This window comes from Podarcis filfolensis (genome assembly GCF_964270895.1).
Source record: "Podarcis filfolensis genome assembly, chromosome: 1".
NCBI classification, from domain to species: domain Eukaryota; kingdom Metazoa; phylum Chordata; class Lepidosauria; order Squamata; family Lacertidae; genus Podarcis; species Podarcis filfolensis.
The window spans coordinates 115950834-115972572 of record NC_139604.1 but is presented as its reverse complement, the minus strand read 5'-3'; the positions used below and the strand labels follow the sequence as shown (position 1 = coordinate 115972572).

Genomic DNA, 21739 nt, shown 5'->3' with positions numbered 1-21739 from the left:
TATCAGGCAAGGTGGAGGGCACAATCCACATACAGTACTTGGCCTAGAAAATCATGTTGGCACTCCACTGCTCAGGGTTACCTTTGATGGCCAACCTTCCCCTTCCCTCTGAAAGTCTGTCTAACTTTGCACCTATACTTATAAATTAATGTATGTGATTGTTATTCAAATTTGCATCATGGCCCTGTGCCTCAAGTCTTTTGAGGGCCTAGCAATGCCCTCTCCTCTGTGTAAAGCCTACCATCCCCTTCTAGGGAGTCTGAAAGCTCATAGAGTGTTTCAGGTGAAGAATCCAAATTTCAGATTCAGGTCAGAGGAAGAGGAATCGCAAGTGGAGAGAGTGCTGTTGTGCTCATGTCCTGTTTGTGGACTTCCCACAGACATCTGGTCGGCCACTGAGAAGACAGGATGCTGAACTAGATGGGCCTCTGGTCTAATCCAGCAGGGCACTTCTTACATTCTAGATTCCAGTATCCTCCCAAATGGAACTGATGAAAACATGATGATGGTGGTAGTGGTGGTAGTGGTGGTGATATTGATATATTTGCTTGGGCACCTGGAATTCATCATCCCCAAACATCCTAGTGGATGTAGTCAGTCAACTAAACAAAATCCAGCTTGAACACTTAAAATCTTTTATTCCCCCTTCCCCCACAAGAAGGCCAAATCCAATTGGCATCATGAGCATCTCTTATGTCACCCTCTTAGCCACACAATTCCCGTCCAAAAATTTCCGACATTGCTTAACAAAGGGCCAAAGTAGACATGATGATAATCGCACAGCTGGTAGCTTGTGTGATTGTTCTTTGTTCAGTTAAATAGCAACCACACTCATGGGCTAGTGTGTGTGTATGTGTGTGTCCAGATTAGGACTGCAGCTGGTGATAGGTGGAGAGAAGGGAATTTACCCTTTGCTGCCACCAGGGTCCCAATCCAAATTCAATTGACCCCCCCCCCCGGCAGCTACTATTTACTAAACAAAGGACAATCATGCTTACTGCCAGCTGTGTCATTGTAGCTGCCTCTAGATTGACCCAGCCTGTTTCTTTAAAAGTGAGCCAAGTTTTCAAGAACAGGAAAGCAGATCCTCCCAAGTCAGCAAACCTAGCAGGACAGCTCTCCTACCCGAAACTCTGCCCCTTAAATTGGAGAAGCTCTAGATGTTGCTGGACTCGTATGTCCCATCATCCTTGACCACTGGCCATGCTGGCTGAGGAGTCCAACCAACTCTGGAGGGCCACAGGGTCTCCACTCCTGCCCTGTGTGCTCATACATAACCTAAATAATAGAATTGTAGAGTTGGAAGGGACCACTAGGATCATCTAGTCCAACCCCCTGAAATGCAGGAATCTTTTGCCTCGCGTGGGGCTTGAACCCACAACCCTGAGATTAAGCTTTACCAACTGAGCTATTAAGACAGCATAAGTCATGTCTATGACTGAACTCTTTAGCTGCCCTTAAGAGATCAGGATGTGACGTCTGCACTCACCCAAAATGATTCTGGATTTTTCTGTTATCTCATGCAAAGGAATTCCTAACACTAGTTTTGCTGATGGGGGTCTTCTGGAACCACAAGATCAAATGACTGAGAAGCAAGAATTCGCTCTTCTCTCCAGCACTATATGGTTCATTTACCCCAGTCTGTTCCCCATTCCCCGGCTGCCTATATGTTCCTGAAAACTCTGTTGTAGTTTTCTTCTCGCCATTTGATCTCTCTCCACTGAGAGAATTGCTCCTCTGCATTCTAGCATTCTGTGTCTTCCATAGTTTCTGGGAAAATCCATTTTGTCTATACAAGGAGCGAGGAACATTTTTGGCTCCAGGGGCGAGATCCTTATCAGGGTCAGCCTTACGGGCCACATTTGACTGGTGGGCAAGAATGCACCCATGACATCACAGTGATGCTGTGAGGAAGGTGCTTTGAAGTCCCAAAGTCAGGACTTCCAAGCACCTTTCAAAGCAGTCGCTTTGGTGAACGTTAGCTGTGTGAGCGGTCTCCTGTCAACTCTCTGCAGCTTTATTAAATTGCAGTTCCTAGGACTCTTTGAGGGAACCCCTGACTGTTGAAATAGCATAAGAGTGCTTAAAACGCACGGTACGGATGTGACCTTTCTTCCTGTGGTTCTTGTTGCTATACCAGAACATAAGAAGAGCCCTGCGGGATCAAATCCCAGGCCCATCTTAGCACTCCTGTTAACTGCAGTAACCAACCCAGAGGAGCTTAGGGGAATCGTGCAAGCAGGACAATGGCACGAAATACGACCTTAAGACATGTGGGCCATATTCATTCCATTACAGGATCCTTGCCTTTAGAGCAGGAGTTGGGGGGTGGGGACCTGTGGCACTCCTGATACCATGGGACTCCCACCTCCCCCCAGCCAGCATGGCCAATGGACAAAGCTAATGGGAGCTAAAGTCCAGCAACATCCCTGATTTAGAAGTTGCTATGCATTTTTACTCCCTGTGTCTGGAATGCAGCGGCCGAGGCTGCTGGCTTGAGTCTTGCCGTGTGTCTCGCCGAGGGGCAAGTGCTCTTTCAGATAGCATGAAACCGGGCCCCAAGTCAATGCTGCCTTTTGCGCGGGGCTAGCTGGCATGACAGGGCTGTTTGTGAAGTTTGGAAGCGGCTGCTTGCCTGAAGAAATGAATAGGCTTGCTTGTCCTCGAGGCAGCATGACAGAATGATGGATTCTCTGCTCTGTTTTTCTGACCCTGGCTGCTGCCTTTCCCCCACCCCCTGCAACAGATTAAAGAACTCACAGGCAACCTCAATAGGAACTCCTCGTCTTCCAGCCTGTCGTCGGGACCCAGTGGCCCTGATTCAGACACCTCTCATCCCAACACGCCTAATGTCGAGAGAAGCATGTCTGTCTCGGTGAAGGATCAGCGAAAAGCAATCAAGACCCTTTTGAACTGGGTCCAAAGGAAAACAAGAAAGTAAGCCAACTTTTCTCCCCCCCCCTCCCTTAAAAGTCGCCGCAAATCCCACTGCCAATCAGATGGAAGAAGATTTCCATTAGTTATCTGTGTGATAAAATGGATTGGATGCATTCAAAGTGGATTTGAGGGCAAGCAATCGAACAGGCTCTGTAATTTTGCCTGTATCAGCCAAGGAAGAGCTTGGGCTATGCAGCTGGGTTTTTCCTGTCCTTCCTGTTTCACAGTTCTGTGTTTTGTGTCAGTAATAAGACCCTATTCCGACTCTTCTTTGCAGCGTACTTTGCCTTGGGGCGATCCCAAGTATAAAGATGTGCTCATGGCTGGCCCTTTCATTAGCTGACATGAGGCACAAGGCCATCTCCCAGCTAATGTACTAATGATGATGATGATGATGATGATGATGATGATGATGATAAAGTTTTATTTATACCCCGCCCTTCTTGGTTTAAAAACCGGGCTCAGGGTGGCTAACAGGAAATATAAAACATTGATTAAAATACGACTTTAAAACAGCATAAAACAGCATAAAATACAACATAAAATGCAGCATCAATATCAATAGATATCAATAGACCAGGGGTAGGGAACCTTTTCGGCCTGGTGGGTCAGATCCCTCCCTGTCCCCACCACAGGTGGGACAACCCACCTGTGAAATCATCAATGGCATCAGGTGACCGACAGGTGCGCTGTCCTGTCCACCTGTCAAAGTTTCTCATGCTGCGCTTCCCAAATGCGCAGTGGTAAACGGGTTGTTGGATGCTTGGAAAGTGATGCGCATGGGGCTTTGGCAGTACTAAGTATAGGGCTTGGCTGCATGATCAAGCTCCCCGCAGGGAATTTGCTTGTGAAAGCTGTTGATGCGAGGTGACTTCAGCCCTGCTTTCTATAGGGATCGATTCTGTGGTTCAGCTCACCTGCTCCAGATGCATCTTTTATCTGCTCCACATGTATAGGTGACGTCACGTGTGGGGCACGCGAGTGTGGTTTTGGGTGGGTGGCAGGGACAACCTCACGGCCAAACTGGGACGCATGCCAAGCCAAATTGGGCTGGAGGTTCCCTACTCCTGGTGTAGACTGTATTGAGCTAGATAGACCAATGGTCTGCTTTGGTCAGCTTCCTACATTCCTTTGCTGACAGTTACCATTTGCCAGGCAGAAGCTCCCACTGTGGTCCTCTGAGGGCAGGCAGCAGGGCTAAGCAGCTGGATCTCTCTCACCCCATGATGGAGGAAAAGGCACCTTGTCTACAAAAACTCCCTCTTGTGAATGCTTAGAGTATGATGCATTCCCCTAAAGCTAGGAAGCCTTTGCACTGGAATAATTTTCTGTGTTACGAGAGTCTTGAACATGCCCATCTCCATGTATGGATTTTCATACCACCTCTCTCCTTGGTACTCTCACCTCCAGGTATGGGGTTGCCGTTCAGGACTTTACCAGCAGTTGGCGAAGTGGCCTGGCTTTCTTGGCGGTAATCAAAGCCATAGATTCGAGCTTGGTAGATATGAAGCAAGCTTTGGAGAAATCACCCCGGGAGAATTTAGAGGATGCATTCACTACAGCACATAACCACCTAGGTATTCCAAGACTTCTGGAGCCAGAAGGTAACTTGTTCATACCTAAATGTCTTCTGCAGGCTTTTGAGATTTACAGGCTGATCAGTGGGGCCTTGTGATCATTACATTGTTTTATCTTTGTTTGTAAATCACTCTGAATTTTTTCCAGTGTCATATATTTTTTTAATGAAATCAATAAGTAAAAGGAAATAAATTTAGATTCATCACGAGACAATATGTGTGTCTCCCCAGACATCATGGTTGAGTCGCCCGACGATCAGTCCATTGTGACCTATGTGGCACAGTTTTTGGAACATTTCCCAGAGCTGGAAGGGGTACGTATGTTCCTTCACTTCACTCTTTGAATGCTTCTTTCCTGTAAGTGTAGTTAGGTTACTCTCAGCGATAAGCACCTCCTCCACAGTTAGGAGGAAGTTGGGCAATTGTTTCCCTCACCTGCTCTCCTTTACTTTACTTCAGTTCAGTTGTATTTACTTCACTAGGTCAACCCAATTCCCAACAATATGGACAGTGGGCAGCAAATGTGGGTGGCTTTCCTCTTGTCTCCCCACCCCCTAGATTGGAAATGGCAAGAATCAAAGAGACACTGTTGGGATCTTGACTCTGCATGAGCAGTTCCTGAACTGCACCTGAGAAACCTGGAAGTTGAGAGGGCTGCAGGTATATCATTAGATGTTCATCAACTAAACACTCCCATAACTCAAGGTAGGCCGCCCAATGCATCTCTGCATAAGGTGGCTTGGTCACTTCTGACTATTGCAGAGACACAGCAGAAACACCCTCTGCCCTCAAAGGAGACCAGCCATTGCATCTCTGCATGTGAGTCACTGCTCTTGGTTTGCCTCCTTACAGTTGGGAAGCACGCAGCAACTCAGGCAGAGATGTCTTACTGTTTCCTATGATGATAGCAAGTCTTTGGTGGGCTGGTGGGAGCGTGGCTTAATTGTTCCGACAACTACCTTGCAAAAAGAAATATTACAGTGGTACCTCAGGTTACATAGGCTTCAGGTTACATTCGCTTCAGGTTACAGACTCCGCTAACCCAGTAATAGTGCTTCAGGTTAAGAACTTTGCTTCAGGATGAGAACAGAAATCGTGCTCCGGCAGCACAGCGGCAGCGGGAGGCCCCATTAGCTAAAGTGGTGCTTCAGGTTAAGAACAGTTTCAGGTTAAGAACGGACCTCTGGAACGAATTAAGTACTTAAACCAAGGTACCACTGTATTTATCAAATGATGATGATGGTGATGATGATTTATTTAATGTTGTATAGGAAGATTTTTCAGATCCGGACAAGGACTTTGCAGCTGAATCTCCTTTCCACATCAAAGAGACACCAGGGGAAGAAAATCAAGGGAAGGTTTTGATTTTGAATGAGAATGGGAAGCACACCTATACCGGTCACCTGGACAGAAGCCAGTCTTCACCCCCCAAAATCTATATTCCTGGTTCGCCCCTTAATCCAGAGAACCCAAGTTTTCATATGGCAAATGAGGAGATTAATGACAATCTGCAGCAGCAACTATCAGATCATTCAGAGACTTCCACAGAAGAACCTCAGAGGCCGAGCTCACTGCCAATAACAGAGCCTGTTGATTATCAGTCCAATTCTGCTGCCGACATTCTTGCCAATAACGTAAACGGGTCTGAAGGGGATCAGCTGAGTATGTCCGATTCACCAGCCCAGAGCGATGACCTTCTTCCGCCAAGTTCACCTCTGCATCACAAACATTCTGTTGAACCTGCTGACTCTTCGGGAGTTGACTCTGAAGAATTCAGCAAGAACAAGCCAGCCACTGAAACAAAAGAACCATCTGATGGAAAGGCTTGCTCATCCCCTCTACCTGAAAACGTACCGGAACATCTGACAACGGAACTTGAACATCCAATTCCAGCTGCTGATGAGCAAGATAGCACAAAGAAATATATATTAGAATTGCTGAACAAGGAGATATCTAAGCTCCCAGAAAAATATGACCATGCAATGCAGTCTTCTTCCGTAAAGGAAGGACATGCTAATCACCAGGAAACTGGTGGACCTGATTTCAATGATAATTCAGAAGAGTGTTACCCATTGGAACGTTTTTCTCCAGTTAGAAACACTCCCAAGAGCCTAGATATTACTAATGAAGACAGCTCGGTGGGTGAAATGATGGCAAACCCTTCCAAAATCTCCATAATCCCCCATGACCTCTTCTATTACCCCCATTATGACGTTCCCATATCGGACGTCTTGGATGCTTTTGCAACACCCGGCGCAGACCCCAGTCTCTCGGAAAACAACAAGATCTGCGCCGAGCTTTTAGTAAACTGTTTGGCGGAGAAAGAGTTGCTTGACCAAAACACGGAGAAGGATATTTCAAAGGCAGGCCTACACACGAGTAATGCAGCACCAACACCCTTGGATGATAAAAGCCCGGAGAAGCAGAAAAAAGATGCCCGTGGTCACACCAAGGCTTCCCTTAACAAGGCTGCTGCAGAAGGGAAGAATGTGATACTCAAAGCAAACAGCGTGGATTCTGCTCACTCAGATGTCCCTGTGGTACGGTTGCTTTTTGCACTTACTTGTTTGCTTGTGCCAAATTCTTCCCTTGCACTGGATGCCATCTAAATTATTATAGAGAAGCTTACACCATAGTTCTTTTTCTGAGGGCTCTGGTGACTAGCAACTGCTTGGGTCTATCCCCCTGGTGTTGCACCTGGAAGTAGTCTTTAAATGCAGAGATGGAGAACCTGTGACCTTCCAGGTGCTGTTGGGACTCCAACTCCCATCAGTCCCAATTATTGCCATTGCTTGGGGCTGATGGGAGTTGTAGTCTGGCAACATCTGGAGAGCCCCAGGCTCCCCACCCCTGACTTAAGTGCTTATATTTAAATATCTGGGATCAGGCCCATTGACTGGTCAAACACACACTAACCATATTGGGTGGTTGCTGCTCCCATGAGAGTCAGGGAACTTGTCTTCTACCAATGTGACTTCTTGGCAGGAGTAGTAAATGGTACTGCAGGATGGTACTTCAGTTTAGATTGTGAGTCTCTGGAGCAATTCAGTATTTTCATGTGGTATACTATGGGTTGTGTCCAACTAAATCCTACTCAAAGTAGACCCATTAAAATCAGTGGTCGTGACTAACTTAGGTCCATTGATTTCAGTGACTCCACTCTGGGTAGGACTTAGTTGGATACAGCCCTATGACCCGATTTGGTAGCCATTAGAATAAGGTGTAATATCAGCCTAAAATGAGAGTTTAATTTGGACTCTCTTCTGTTTGGCTTGATGTATTGTCCTAAGAGGCTAGCTCTGTTTGGGGAAGCGAGATCTTCTTCAAGTGGCAAGTCTCCCACTGTACGTACTGATCCTGCAGCTGTGTTCATAGATGTGTTTGCGTTTTGTTGGGCGTTAGAAAATCCCAAGGGTCATTTCACAAATAACACAAGCCCAGATTTACCATGCAAGTGTACTCGCAACAGGGAGCTGTAGCTAATCCTGCCTTTTCTTGTGAGTTTGCCTCTACGGTGCCCTTGGTTTCAAACACCTATCTTTCACAATTGCACTTTACATGTTGAGGTGTACACCTAAACACCAAACATAAGGTTGGATCCAGACTTTGTTGCACTTCATTCCCTTTGACATCAGTGGAACATCAGTCAGAATTAATTTGCCCTGTTGATTTCAAGGAGGCCAAAGTTCAACTAAATTAGCCTCGATGCAAACCATGATGTGTGAATCAGCCCTGAAGCTGGATACTTGGTTGGTTACATTTCTCCTTCGCTTTTCTTGAAAGTGCCCCAGGCATCATTAGGCAGTGATGCTGTATACATTTACTTGTTTAGGAAACAGTTGTCAAAATGAGAAGATCAGCTTAAGGATGGACAGCATGTTCTGTCCACACATAACCCCACTTTGTTCAGCTTGTTGTTTTGGTATCGGTAGAGCCCTACTTGCATTCTGGCACACTAAAACACCCTCCGAGACAGAGGTTGTCAATATGGCAACCCTGAGATACTGTCAGACTCCAATTCCCAGCAGCCTCAGCGATCCTAGCCAATGCGTAGCAATATTGGGAGTTGGAGTACAGCAACATCTGGCACCAAATGAGTTGTGGAACCCAGTATGTGAAATTATCTGCCCCAGAAGAATAGATGGCTTTGTACTTCACAATTTTCCCATTGCCACCTGAAGATTTCTTTTTCCAATGAGATTTTAAGTTGTTTGTTGTACAGAGTTCTTCTAGTTGGTCTAGGCTTTTGCATGTGTTAAGATCGCTGCCTTTTGTATTTTCAGTGGCTTTTTGTTTGATTGTTGCTTGTTAGTCACCTTTATTTTGTAGTGGTGGGGAGACAGGGCAGAAATCCTTCCCTCCACCCAGCTACCCACCTCTGTATCTATTTTATTTTGATGTTGTTTGCCAGCTTCCTGCCACTTTGGGCATCTCTATTTTAGTGGGCAAAATAGAAATCCCTCTTTCTAACCATGTCTGTGTCTAGTTAGCTTGCTGGCTAAACAAGCAAGTGAATGTAGTTTGCCAATATAAAGAAGAAAAAAGGAGCTTCAAAGATTAAATAGGCGGATCTTGATAAACTTGTATCATCATTTTTATTTTTAACAGATAGTGGTAAACCAGTTTGATACTGCAGCTGAAGAAAGAAAACTGCCAGAAGAAAGGAGCAAAAAGAAAGAGAAAAGGAAGAATAAGTCAATTTTTCAAGGAGAAAACAACCCAAGTCCGAAAGCTGGCTCTACCAGGCTACTAGATAAGCTAGAGGAAGAATCCACAGACCATCAGGGGCTTTCAAGGTGCTTTCCATTTGCTTCTTTGGTTCCTAAACACAAAACCCGTCTTGCCACTTTTTCTTGTCTGGTTTCCAGGCAAAGCTTATTTGCCTGCCACGTCTCATATTTTGCTGGCCTTCTTGGCTGCAGTCCTGGACAGCCATAGCACAGGCAGGGGAGGAAAAGACCAGGCAGCCGGATGCATTTGGGAAGGGCGAGGTGCAGCCAAAATCTAAGCACTTCTGGGACCTGCTGGGTGATCAGCTCCCACAAGTGCCGAAGTGTGTTTAAGCCCCATTGACTTCAGTGGAAGAATTTAGCACAAACATGCTTCGGTTCTTAACGATGACTGATCTCCAAGCAGAATGAGCAAGTCGCTTCCCCACCCACCTGCCTGCCCCTGAAATTGGCTCTGGAGGGTCTGGGGAACCCCTAGATCAGTGCACAGGCGGAGGAAAGAGGGGCTCATTTCATCTGGCAAACTGAAATACTTGCGCAGATGGAACAGTTAGATGAGCACTGACTGGCAGCAGCTCTCCGGGGTTTCAGACAAGGGCCATTCCCAGCCCTATCTGGACGTGTGAGGTTTGAACCTTGGACTTTTCTGTGTGCAAAGCAGATACTGAGCTATGGGCCTTGACCCATCTCTGCAGTAGCACTGAGTGGGAGGCTATTAAATGTTGTCTAGCTGAGTTGTGGGACGCGGGTGGCACTGTGGGTTAAACCACAGAGCCTAGGACTTGCCAATCAGAAGGTCGGCATCCCCACGATGGGGTGAGCTCCCGTTGCTCGGTCCCTGCTCCTGCCAACCTAGCAGTTTGAAAGCACATCAAAAGTGCAAGTAGATAAATAGGTACCGCTCCGGCAGGAAGGTAAACTGTGTTTCTGTGCGTGCTCTGGTTCGCCAGAAGCGGCTTAGTCATGCTGGCTCCCTCGGCCAATAAAGCGAGATGAGCACCGCATCCCCAGAGTCGGCCACGACTGGACCTCATGGTCAGGGGTCCCTTTACCTTAACCTTTACTTTTAGATGAGTTGTGCATGTGGAGAGGGAGGGGGAGAGAGAGAAGAGACTTTGTGGGGGACTCACAGCTGAATATAGGATTCTGATCCTGTTCTTCCAGAATCATCATTCAGTACAATGAACCAAACTGGTTAAACCTTGTTAGCACAATGGGGAGTCTCAAGCTAGCTCTATGCATTCAAGTGACATTGTTTAATATGTATTTTTAATCTGTTGGAAGCTGCCCAGAGTGGCTGGGGAAACCTAGCCAGATGGGTGGGGTATAAGTAATAGATGATGATGATGATGATGATGATGATATTATATCTACTGTATTTACCCAAATATAAGCTGCACCTTTAAAATAGGAGGAGGGAAAGAAAAAATACCCAAATATAAGCTGCTCCCTTCCTTGCTCTTTTCCTTCCTGGCCTTGGATGCAGATGGGGAAGTATGCGCAGGGCGGGTGCCACTTCACCACGCTCCTGGTGCTGTTTGCCCCACACTCCTGGCTGCATACCATAATGTTGCGAATATAAGCAGCACTTTTCACGGTCAAAATTCAGGGGGGGGGGGCGAAATGTGGGTTATATTCGAGCCAATATGCTATTCTCCCCACCTATTCTCCCTACTTATTCACTTTCAAGAATTTTTGTCCTACCTAGCAATTTCACTGGGCCACCTCAACACCATTTCCTTTTCCTGCTCTATAACCCCCAGGAAACTATTTTGGACGTTCCTCGTTTCATCCCTTAACCCTCACTGCCTTGTCCTCTTCTCCATAAGCTCTACTCAATCTGGAGAAAAAGGGTGCGGACAACAGCAAGTTCATGCTTTATCCCTAGATGCAAACTTGGGAGTCTGGTCATTTTCTCTCCCAGAGCTATGGATTCTCTACAGTGTTGCATATGAATTTGGGCTGGGACCGTTAATTAGATTGTAGTAAATGGGAATGCTGGTTGCGGAGGAGTTTGAGAACTTGGACCACGCAGGAGATAAATGTTTTTGGACGATACAGTGTTGTGCATAACTTGAAACTGGGGTGGAGAAGAATGTCTACCCAGTGTTTTGTCTCTTTAGAGCACGCTTTGCAAAAGTGTTAGAGCTGGGCTGTCTTTCCAATCAAGCTTCTCTTACATATTGATTCAATTAACCTTTTCAGGGTCAGCCACAGCGATCCCAATGTCGTTTCCCAAAGATATTTAGCAGAGTCAACCAGTAAGGTAAATATATGCACATCTCTCTCTTTTGCATAATCATTCAAAACCAAGCTAGTACAACATGGCTTTAAATAATTCTGGTTAGCCAGCAGTTAGACAGCCAGTGGCTTTTAATCTTTCTGTATGTGGGAGATCTCTTTTCTGTCACCCTGAGTTGAGATCTCTCTTGAACTGAACTGTTTACTGTGCTCCAGCATTGATATGTGTCTGCTCTCACCATGCATTTAGCAGACCTGTTGTTGTTAAGATAAGATCGCAGGAGGAGATCTTCTGTATCAAGCCAATTGCCCACCTCCCAGCCCTACCTAGGGATGCTGGAAACTGAGCCAGGGACCTTCTCATGCCAAGCAGATGCTCTACCCCAGAGCTATGACTCTTTCCCATGTTTTAGGTTCTTTTAGCATGTTCTGGGGATTTGTGGCATTACACTGTTGCTTTTCAATATGCCTTCCCCTTGTCAGTGCTGTTAAAACAGCAGGCTGGCTGCCTGTACACTAAGATGATCATTGAAGGACATTCCCCAAGTCCTCCTATCAAATGAGGTGTGGTGGTGACTACTGGGGTCTCCTTTCCAAAGTGTCTTGCATTTTTGAAAATGTGAATAATGAGGGTTCTTCCAGTTTAATCCTTTTATCCAGGAGTACGATACCGTTCCATTTCATTTTGCCAAATCTTCTTAACTGAAAAAAAAGCCTTTTTACAGTTCTGAAAACTACAAGTCACTACATTCAAATCATCAAAACAAAATTAAAAAATTCCTTCCAGTAACACCTTAGAGACCAACTAAGTTTGTTATTGGTATGAGCTTTCATGTGCATGCACACTTCTTCAGATACACTGAAACAGAAGTCACCGGACCCTTATATATAGTGAGAGGGTGGAGAGGGGTATTACTCAGAAGGGTGGTGGGAATGGGTGATTGGCAGATAGGTGTGGTAAACCTGTTGGCGACTGTTAATGACTGCAATTGGTCTTACAGGAAAAAGCAATGGGTGAGATGGCTAAAAATAGCTTTATCATGTTTTATCCTCTTGCTTTTTCCTGTAAGCCCAATTGCAGTCATTAACAGTCGTTATAACAAATTTAGTTGGTGTCTAAGGTGCTACTGGAAGGAATTTTTTTAATTTGTTTCGACTACGGCAGACCAACACGGCTACCTACCTGTAACTATTCAAATGATCAGTTACTGATTTAATGGCAAAAGTTTTGAGCTCCATAACAGCTTACAACAATCCAAAATACTTAACCCGTTTAGGGTCTTAAGATCTGTGAAAGTTTGGGTACTGCGGTGTGTTTCATTTTTTGTTTTGTTCTCTGCTGCTGGCTTATTGCTGTGTTTAGATTTCATGGTTTTCATTTTTTAAAAATGTAACAATTTCCCCTTGATAGTAAGTTGTCCAGAAGACTTTTATTACAGTGTGGGATATAAATACTGTAAATATACCTGTTATATCTTTTACAGTCCAGGCTATTTAATTATATTGTTGTGACAATTTGGATTTGATTATTTTCCAGGAACTTGGCAGCACTGATGTTCCAAAGAGCACGGCTACAAGCGAAATTGCTAGCTCCTCTTCCAGGTGGGTACTTACCCTTCTTTTATAAGTTGAGCCTCAGGGTGAAGACAGACACCAGCTTTGACTGCAAGCCTCAGTTTTGCAAAGGATAAGCTCCAGTCAGGAGCTGCAAGTGGAACTGTGTGTCTTTACCTGCCATACACCTTATGTTATTTGGCAGTAGGTATGGGGCAGGTAGGCGTGGCTTGGGGAAAACAGCCTCATGAGCCAAATTAGGACCCTGCTTGGCCTGATTTGGCCCATGGGCTGGAGGACAAACAGGATTATGCCCTGGTTGTTATTTATTCCTTGTTAAGCTTTCTTTTCCCAACTCCATGTTGCCCCCTACACATGCACACAGACACCAAGACTTAATTTAGATTAATGCCAATCAGAGCAGCAATCTGTCTTTTTGCTTCTTCCTCCATAAATTACCACGTATTCCAGCGCTATGTAATGATTGGTAATTCTGACTTTGCATTTTTACTACCCATTGCTGCACCTTCATATTTATTTATTTTACACTTGAAAGACCTGTTCCAGAAAATATTTTCTACTTCCTGTCAAACACCGATTGTAGGGTAACCCACAAGGTCTCTCTTCTTGCCCTAGCAGCATTGAAAATCCGGGCAAGCGTTATTAAGGAGATTGCATTCAATTGCTTTGGGGATATTGATTAATGATTTTGTCTGTATTAAATATGTAAGTTCTTAATATGCTAGATGTGACTTATGCAGTATTTCAAAGATGTAGGTTTTATGTATGATTCCAGGCAGCAACGTGATTTTACGCAGTATTTTATACTGTTGGGTTTTATACTGCATTTACAGTGGTACCTCGGGTTACATACGCTTCAGGTTACATATGCTTCAGGTTACATATGCTTCAGGTTACAGACTCCGCTAACCCAGAAATAGTACCTCGGGTTAAGAACTTTGCTTCAGGATGAGAACAGAAATAGCACAGCAGCAGTGGGAGGCCCTATTAGCTAAAGTAGTGCTTCAGGTTAAGAACAGTTTCAGGTTAAGAACGGACCTCCGAAACGAATTAAGTACTTAACCCGAGGTACCACTGTATTTATCTTCTATGCGAATGGCCTATGGTCCAAGCATTTAAAAAAAACCTGACTCACTGACACTTGAAAGATCTGTGTGCCACCTTTTTCTGCCAAATGGCATTTCAGTGTGACGTAACGAAATTTCCATTATTTTTAAAAATGATTATCCTAATAGAGAATAGCCAGCCGAATTAATAAAAAAATCTGCCATTGTGGGCTAAAAAATCGATAACAGCAACTAACTAATTCAGCAGGCTCTAAACTATCCACAAGCCAAATGAAGTGAAGCAAACCAAATTCGGCGATGCATTAAACCAATGAAACTAGCTACTGAAAGCTCCAATAATCAGGATTTTCCTTTCCTTGGACCTGGAAGGGTAGTAATGAAGGTGTCCTGAGTAGAAGTGGCTTAGTGGATGGGGTGGAGCCTGGCATGTGAGTCGCTGCTGCTTAGTGAGAGGGAAAGTGGCAAGGAGGTCAGCACAGTGCAGTTCCATTGGCAGGAGCACTAGATTGACTCTGATGATGTGTTTGCACCACGCCCGTCTCCCTGCTGCCTTGCCTCTCTCTCTCCTAGTAGGCAACAGTGATCCACCTGCTAGGAAGCTAGCATAATGTCCCCATCCCAGTGAGCTGCTTCTGGCCTGGTGGATCATCTTTGGAATTCCACAAGGCTCCCTCTCTGCAGTAGCTGCCCACCTGCAGACAAGATACTCTGAGACAGGCCTCCAGTGACTATCTTTCTTCTTATTCCTTTGCAGGAAGAGAAAAGACCTTGAAAAGACAGACTCTTCTGACAAGGCCAGCGTGCCTACACCCTCTCCGCGGACAGACCAGCCTGAGCTGTTTTACTTCATTGTTTTCCTCTGGGTGCTGGTCTACTGCTTATTGCTCCTTCCACAGCTGGTTAGCAGCCCCCTTTGATCCCTGTGAGTGAGCCAGAATAATAAAAGATAGCGGCTTGATGTTCTTTGTTTGATGTGCCCCTAAATGCGTTTCTTCAGGAGGTAGAAATGTTAGCCAAAGTACAGGACTCCACACACCCCTCCCCTGAATTCAGAGCTCGTTCTTTTACTCAGGTGGCTTGTTACATTATGAAGATTCAGCTCACCTGACTTTGTGTACATATGGTATATATTTATATAGATAGGTAGGTAGAGATTATATATATTGAGAGAGAGAATGAAGACATTGGGATAATTACTTAATACTTGCAATTTTTGTATGTCTGTGCCTTGCTTTATAGGATGTTAAATAAAACGAATAATCTCTTAGGGAAAGATCCTAGATTTAGAGAGTTCTAGTCTTCAAAAAGAATCATTCTTATACGGATTTTATCTACAGCCATGAAATCTGCCAAAAATATATATGTGTGTATTTTTTGTGTTGCCTTTTCAGTAGAAATTTTTGATTGAAGAAAGTTGTCCTTCCTCCATAAACTGAAGCAAGATGTAATTATTTTATTATCTAACACGTGCAGCTAGAGCCAATCTAAGGCTGCAGTCCGGTACCCACTACTGAATTCATTGGACACTTCTGAGTAGACATGTATCGGATTGCACTGTATAGTCTATGCTAGAAGAATCTGGAATAGCTCCAGAGAACTTTTTTAAGAAGTATGTGATATGACTCAAGACCAGAATTTAACCAATTTTTAGGTTAATGTATATGGGATTGTGAAGGAATGGCAGACAGTGATTTAGGTCAGGAACGGGGAACCTGTGGCTCTTCAGGTCTTTACTGTTGTTGTTTTTAGTCCACAAACAATACTTAATTGACGTCACACACAACCTTTGCATTGTTTCCTTTTTATCCAATGTCCTTTGTATTTAAATGAATGATGTGGTATAGTATCACAATCGTTGGCATCTGTCTGTTTTGGGAGACAATGGAGGAGTGCGCCTTTGGAGGTGAAGTCAAACCATTGGAGAGTTACAGCGCTTGCTGTGGCTGTAGAGATGGATACAGGAGAGACATGTTTTATTGCAGGCGGGGCAGATGAAGGCTTCTGGTTTTGCTGCTTCAGGTGCACCAGGGATTAATTACATAATTATGTAAAATTTCACCACAGTGAACAGCAAAATGAACAATGTGGCTTTTGATGGAAGTTGAACTGCAGTGGTACGGAACCGGCGTGGTGTGCTATGGACATGGGGTGGAATAGAAATGGACGCCTGCTTACATCGCAAAAAACTCCAGTTCCCATCAGGCAGTGGCAAGGCATGATGGGAGTTGTAGTCCAGCAATTCCTGGAGGGCCACAGGCTCCCCTCAGCCTTGCTCTAGATAAAAATGAAGGAGGGACCCTGTTTATAATTTTTAGTGGAAATGTACGGAAAAAATGTTATTATTTGGAACCGTATCAGTGTCATGAGGGTGGGCAGGAGAGAAGATGAGCCATATTACTGAGATGAGGTGAGAGACTGTGTTTTATTGACCAAGGTAGGAAAGTTGTTAGCCTTTGGTTGCCATATTAGAATCTGTAAAATGCTCAGTCCATGGTTCTCTCAGCATAATCCCGTAGCACCAGAGCTGCAGTGTCAATGGCTGGCATTATTATATAGTGGATTCCAGTATGTGTCTTGTACATGCTTCTTCCTCTACCTTTGCACAACCGAAATTTGCTCCATGTGTTGAGATGTCAACGAACGTGAACCAGAGTTGGGATGTCAACAAGCGTGAACAATGGGGTCTCAATAATGGTTAGGTTTCCCAGATAAAACTCATAATGTCCCAATGGATGGGAATAAGGACATAAGAAGTTGGATCAGACCTATATCCATTTTGTCCACCATTTGGTTTCCAAAAGCAGCTAAGCAGATCCTTTTGGAGAGCTCAGAAACGGAGCATGAAGAAACCTGCTGCCACAGGAGGCAGTGATGGCCACCAGCATGGATGGCTTTAAAAGAGGATTTGGCAAATTCATGGAGAACAAGCCTATCAACGACTACTTTCCATGATGATGATGTTCCTCTACCTCCCCTGAATCCCTGCTACTGGGAATCACAGCTGGGCAGTGTGCTTATGTCCAGTTTGCAGGCTTCCCATTGAGGCATCCGGTTGACCACTGTGAGATCAGGATGCTGGGCTGGGTGGGCCATTGGCCTGATCCAGCAGGCTTGACATGTTCTGAATACAGAGGGTAGAGTCCGTTGCACCTCTTTGGGAAGCCGATTGAATGTAGGCTCAGTTCATGCAATGAGAGGATTGTTACCACACTCCCTGGATTAGCAGAATGCGGGAGTAGAATGGCCTGTACCACCTCACACCGCAGGTGGGGGAAATACCATTTTTAAAAGCTCTCCTGTATAGATAAATTGATATATATAAAAGTTCCAAAGAATCAACAGCCTTTCTTTGTGGTGTCCTGTCTGTTGCTAGAGACAAGGAGCACGTAGAAATGATGTCTCCTGTCTGCAGTAAGAAATAATACCGTCAATTCAGCTTGCCCTGGGGAAGGTTTTAAAAGGCCATCCAGCCTGTTGACATCCCAAGCTCACCTTGTCGCAATTTCAAATTATTCAAGCCTCTTTGATGTCCCTGAATTGACCCAAATGGTGGTTCTGCTGGGCTTTTCTCAGCCGCATTAACTCCACTACTATTGCCTCTGCTGCCGTCTGCATGTAACAGCGGCCAAACCTCTGGGGTCTTATTTCCGTGTCAGATTAACGTGGCAGGAAGAGGACCTTCTCCGTGTGACATGATTTTGGCTGTTTTGAATTCTGCACGACCATTTTGGCAAGCATCCCGATCACTGGGAGAAATCATTTGGAGGCAATCCTGCTGAATTTCCCCAAATGTGTCATAGCTGCATTTTTGTTTTCTAAAAAAGTCAAGTCATCTATGACGAGCAGCACGATACCTCAGATAAGTGTTTCTCTTGCCGCTTGATGCTACTGATATTCTTCCAAAATGATTCCTCTGCCAGGAAAACAAAAGGGCTGCAAGGATGACTGTATTATTATTATTATTATTTCTCCCTTTCCACCCCAGTGCTTACTAACTAGCCATTCAAGCGGCAGAGCGCTCAGATTAAACCAGACACAGTCTGCAGCTGCTGCCCTAAACATCATGCAGTTGATAGATCATGCGGGTTAGCAAAACAGAATTTGTCTCTTGAACAGTGCCGAGAAACCCAGCTGAATTTACGGGAAGGGGAGAATGCTGCGAGAGAAGCAAACAGTGGTGTGTTGTCTGCCTACTCAGTTTTCCCGTAGCTCTTAGTGTAATTTGGAGGGTGCTGTTGTAGGAGGCTAAGAAATCCTATTTCTTAGCTTTTGCAGCACATAACCGCCCTGTTGCAGCTGCAGCCCTCCTGCCCATTAACAGTGCAATCCTAAGCATTTTCACTCGGTGGGACTTGCTCCCAAGTAACTCTGATTAGGACTGCAGGCGCAATCGTGCAACAAGGACAGTTAAAACCATCTAGTGCCGTCTAGTCAAATTCCGTCCCCTAAGCGGCATGAGAGACCTGATGGCTCTCCGCCACCGAACAGCTAATTGTTGGGCTTGCAGAGGCACAGCCAGTGATCCCAGCAAAGGCACAGGAGTTTGCAAGCACTGGCAATCAGATGGTCCTTAGCATCTGCAAAGCTCTGTGCCTTTTCTGGCGCAGCTTGATTTCAGACCATACAGGCAAAGGAAAAGGGGTCACTTGATGTCACTCTGATGTTGAGTGATAGACACTTGGGCGGCTGCACGTACCGTATTTTTCACTGCATAAGACGCACCTGACCATAAGACACACCTAGTTTTTAGAGGAGGAAAACAAGAAAAAAAATATTCTGAACGAAAGTGGATGTATGATTTTTGTGGTTCATGCTGTGGCCAGACATGTGATTTGACGGTGAGTTTGGGGTAGCCCAATGCAAAAATCCTGAGGATCCATGTGGATCCATGCTTTGTAACCACGTTTTTGCGCCATTGCGGCCCCATGAAACAGTTGATGCAGGTTTTTTTGTGTCTAGGCTGTAGCCATGGACATGCTATGTGATCTGATGGTGAATTTGGGGTGACCCAATGCAAAAATCCTGAGGATCCATGTGCTTTTACCTCCCCCCTCCCATGCAGCCTCCTTTATTGCTAGTGTCCCTTATCTCCCTCCTGATCGCTTGCCATTCAGCTGCTCAGCGGCTTCCTTTCAACACCTCCTTCCCTCTTGTTTGCCTTAGTGTCTTTTCCTTAGCTGGAGCAGTTTTTTGTTCCTCCTTTTCTTCTAATTTCTCTCCTCATTACTTGTTTTAGTATTCCTGTCTCCTCTCCTTGCAAGTTCGCTGTCTTTACCTCCCCACTCCCACGCAGCCTCCTTTATCGCTAGTGTCCCTTATCTCCCTCCCAACTGCTTGCCGATCAGCTGCTCAGCGGCTTCATTTCAACACCCCCTTTCCTCTTTCTAAAAAAACCAAAAAAAAACACAATCTGCTTTTCGCCCCTGGGCAATTTGGCTCCAGGGACCACGCATTCGTTCCATAAGACGCAGACTTTTCCCCTTACTTTTTAGGAGGAAAAAAGTGTGTCTTATGGAGCAAAAAATACGGTACTTGCGGAGTTATCCTGCAGGGGGCAGGGGAAGTAAGGATGTAGCTTGCCACCCCAGATCCAGTTCCCCACGCCTGCGTTAACGTGAAGACACACAAGACCCTTCCAATGGCAGCATCTCCTGCACCCAAGGGATCTTCAACAGATGCCTACCAACCTTTCTGTGCAGGCTTCCAAAAAAAAGGAGATGCCACACTCTCCCTTGGCAGTCTGTTCCACTGCTGAACTGTTTAAGAAATGGGCCAAATTCAGCCAAGTATTTAAATAACTAAAATTCTTCACTTAAAGCACCAAAAGAAGAAGCTCGCATTTCCAGAGGTGAAATCCTGAAACCCAGAACTTTCGTTTAAATATATACTGTATTCCAATATTCTAGTCCTCAGGGTTGTAGAGAAAAATAGAGAACCTTATTTTTTAAAAAAGGAAAAGAAGATCCTGAAGGCGCTTATCCAGAGGTTGTAAATGAATTGGAGCAAACCAATGTGATGTAGTGGCTCAGCACTCTTACCTAGGAACGGGGAGTTGCAGGTTCAAATCCCCACTCAGACGTGAAGCTCACAGGATGACCTTAGGTCGGCCAAACCTACCTCACAGGGTTGTTGCGAGGATAAAGTGGGGCAGCATTCGGGTATGTTGCCTTGAGCTCCTTGGAGGAAAGATGGGATATAAATGTAATAAACACACAAAGCAACAAAACTTCCTTTATGAACTTACACTACTGCACACCAATATTTTTTTTCTGGGGTGCATAGTGCAGTTCATTTATTTAGGCTGCAGTCCTATACACATTTTTTTGTGGCAGAAATCCTTGACAGATCTTCTGAGTAAATATGCAAAGGATTGTGCTGCGATTTGAACTCTTTACAAACTACTGGCAACCTTTGGCTTATTCAGGTTTTGTTCTGTGGTGCGTTGGCATATTTTTTGAGCGGGGACAATCTGAACATGGTGTTACTAAGACAGAAGGATTTGTTTTTAAAAGCACAGAAATAAGCAAGCACATTATGTACTCCTGGTATGTTTTCCTGGTCACTTCTATACACTGAATGTTTGCACTTAGTCTCCAAAAGTATTTTTTTAAGAATAAATAAATAAAATGTTTTATGTATAGTTGGAACAAACAGCAAAGGGGACGTGGGTTGCCCCTGCCCCAACCACTGATCTGTAGTTATATTAAAAGGAGAGTGCAATAGTGAACAGCTTGAAACTTTATTTTCTAATGCCTCTGATTTTCAAATAAATAGATGGATTTTCTGTACCAAATTGGTTTGTTTGCCTACTTTCCTCTTCGAAATCTATGTTAACCTCTGCATATTTAGGAAGTCAGAACAGCTTTTCATACCGTTTTTGTCACAAGCTGAAATAATTTGGTTATTATTATTATTAGAGTTTATATACTGCCCTATACCCAGAGGTCTCAGGGCACTAGAAAAGATTTGAGAAGAGGCAGACAGGTACTAGGGCTTCCAAGCAACATCTTATTCCATGGTTGGGGAGCCAGTTTTCCTTCAGATATTTGCTGGACTACAACTCCCATATTTCCTGACCATTTTTCAGGATGGCTGGGAGCTGGAGTCCTACAATTATCAGGACCCCTAACTCTCTCTTAGTCCCTGCATGCAACCATAGGGCTTCCCAAAGTGTGTGGTCCGGGAGTTTCATTCAGGTGGTCTGTGGAAGTGAAAGAAGGAGGAGGCTTTTTTCTTCCCCAGATGAATAAACTTTGGCTTGTACAGGATAGAGATAGATCCCACGTTGGGGAAAGAGGCTGACAAGATACTTGACAAGGAGCAGAGGGAAACTCAAAAAGCATACACAGCAGATCACGATTCCTAAACAGGCAGAGAAATCGTTGAGTGGTCCACCAAGATCCTCCTCAATTTTCAAATGGTCTTGGGGCAGGGAGATGTTTGGAAACCACTGCCCTTCTATAACTAAGAATAATACGTTTAACAAAAATAAACACACACACACACACACACCGCCTACACCTTTCCTATCACCTGTCTTCTGTTGTCTCCCATGGGTTGAATTGTAGATTGTAAGTTCCTTGGGGCAGAGGGCTTGTCCTCTGACACTTTG

At 44.9% G+C, this 21739-nt stretch overlaps 1 protein-coding gene across 7 annotated transcripts in view; it reads left to right on the top strand.

The window, feature by feature from the left end:
* The window catches only part of CLMN (calmin), a 79592-nt gene extending 64507 nt beyond the window's left edge, over window positions 1-15085 (top strand). For all 7 annotated transcript variants that reach the window (XM_083612345.1, XM_083612347.1, XM_083612349.1 and 4 more), the window contains 8 exons: window positions 2747-2937; window positions 4348-4541; window positions 4746-4828; window positions 5786-7054; window positions 9123-9310; window positions 11450-11510; window positions 13023-13087; window positions 14882-15085. In XM_083612345.1, coding sequence (XP_083468471.1) covers window positions 2747-2937; window positions 4348-4541; window positions 4746-4828; window positions 5786-7054; window positions 9123-9310; window positions 11450-11510; window positions 13023-13087; window positions 14882-15044 — 2214 coding nt within the window. In that variant the 3' untranslated portion in view covers window positions 15045-15085. The remainder of the gene's footprint in view (window positions 1-2746; window positions 2938-4347; window positions 4542-4745; window positions 4829-5785; window positions 7055-9122; window positions 9311-11449; window positions 11511-13022; window positions 13088-14881) is intronic.
* The last annotated feature ends 6654 nt before the right edge of the window (window positions 15086-21739 follow it).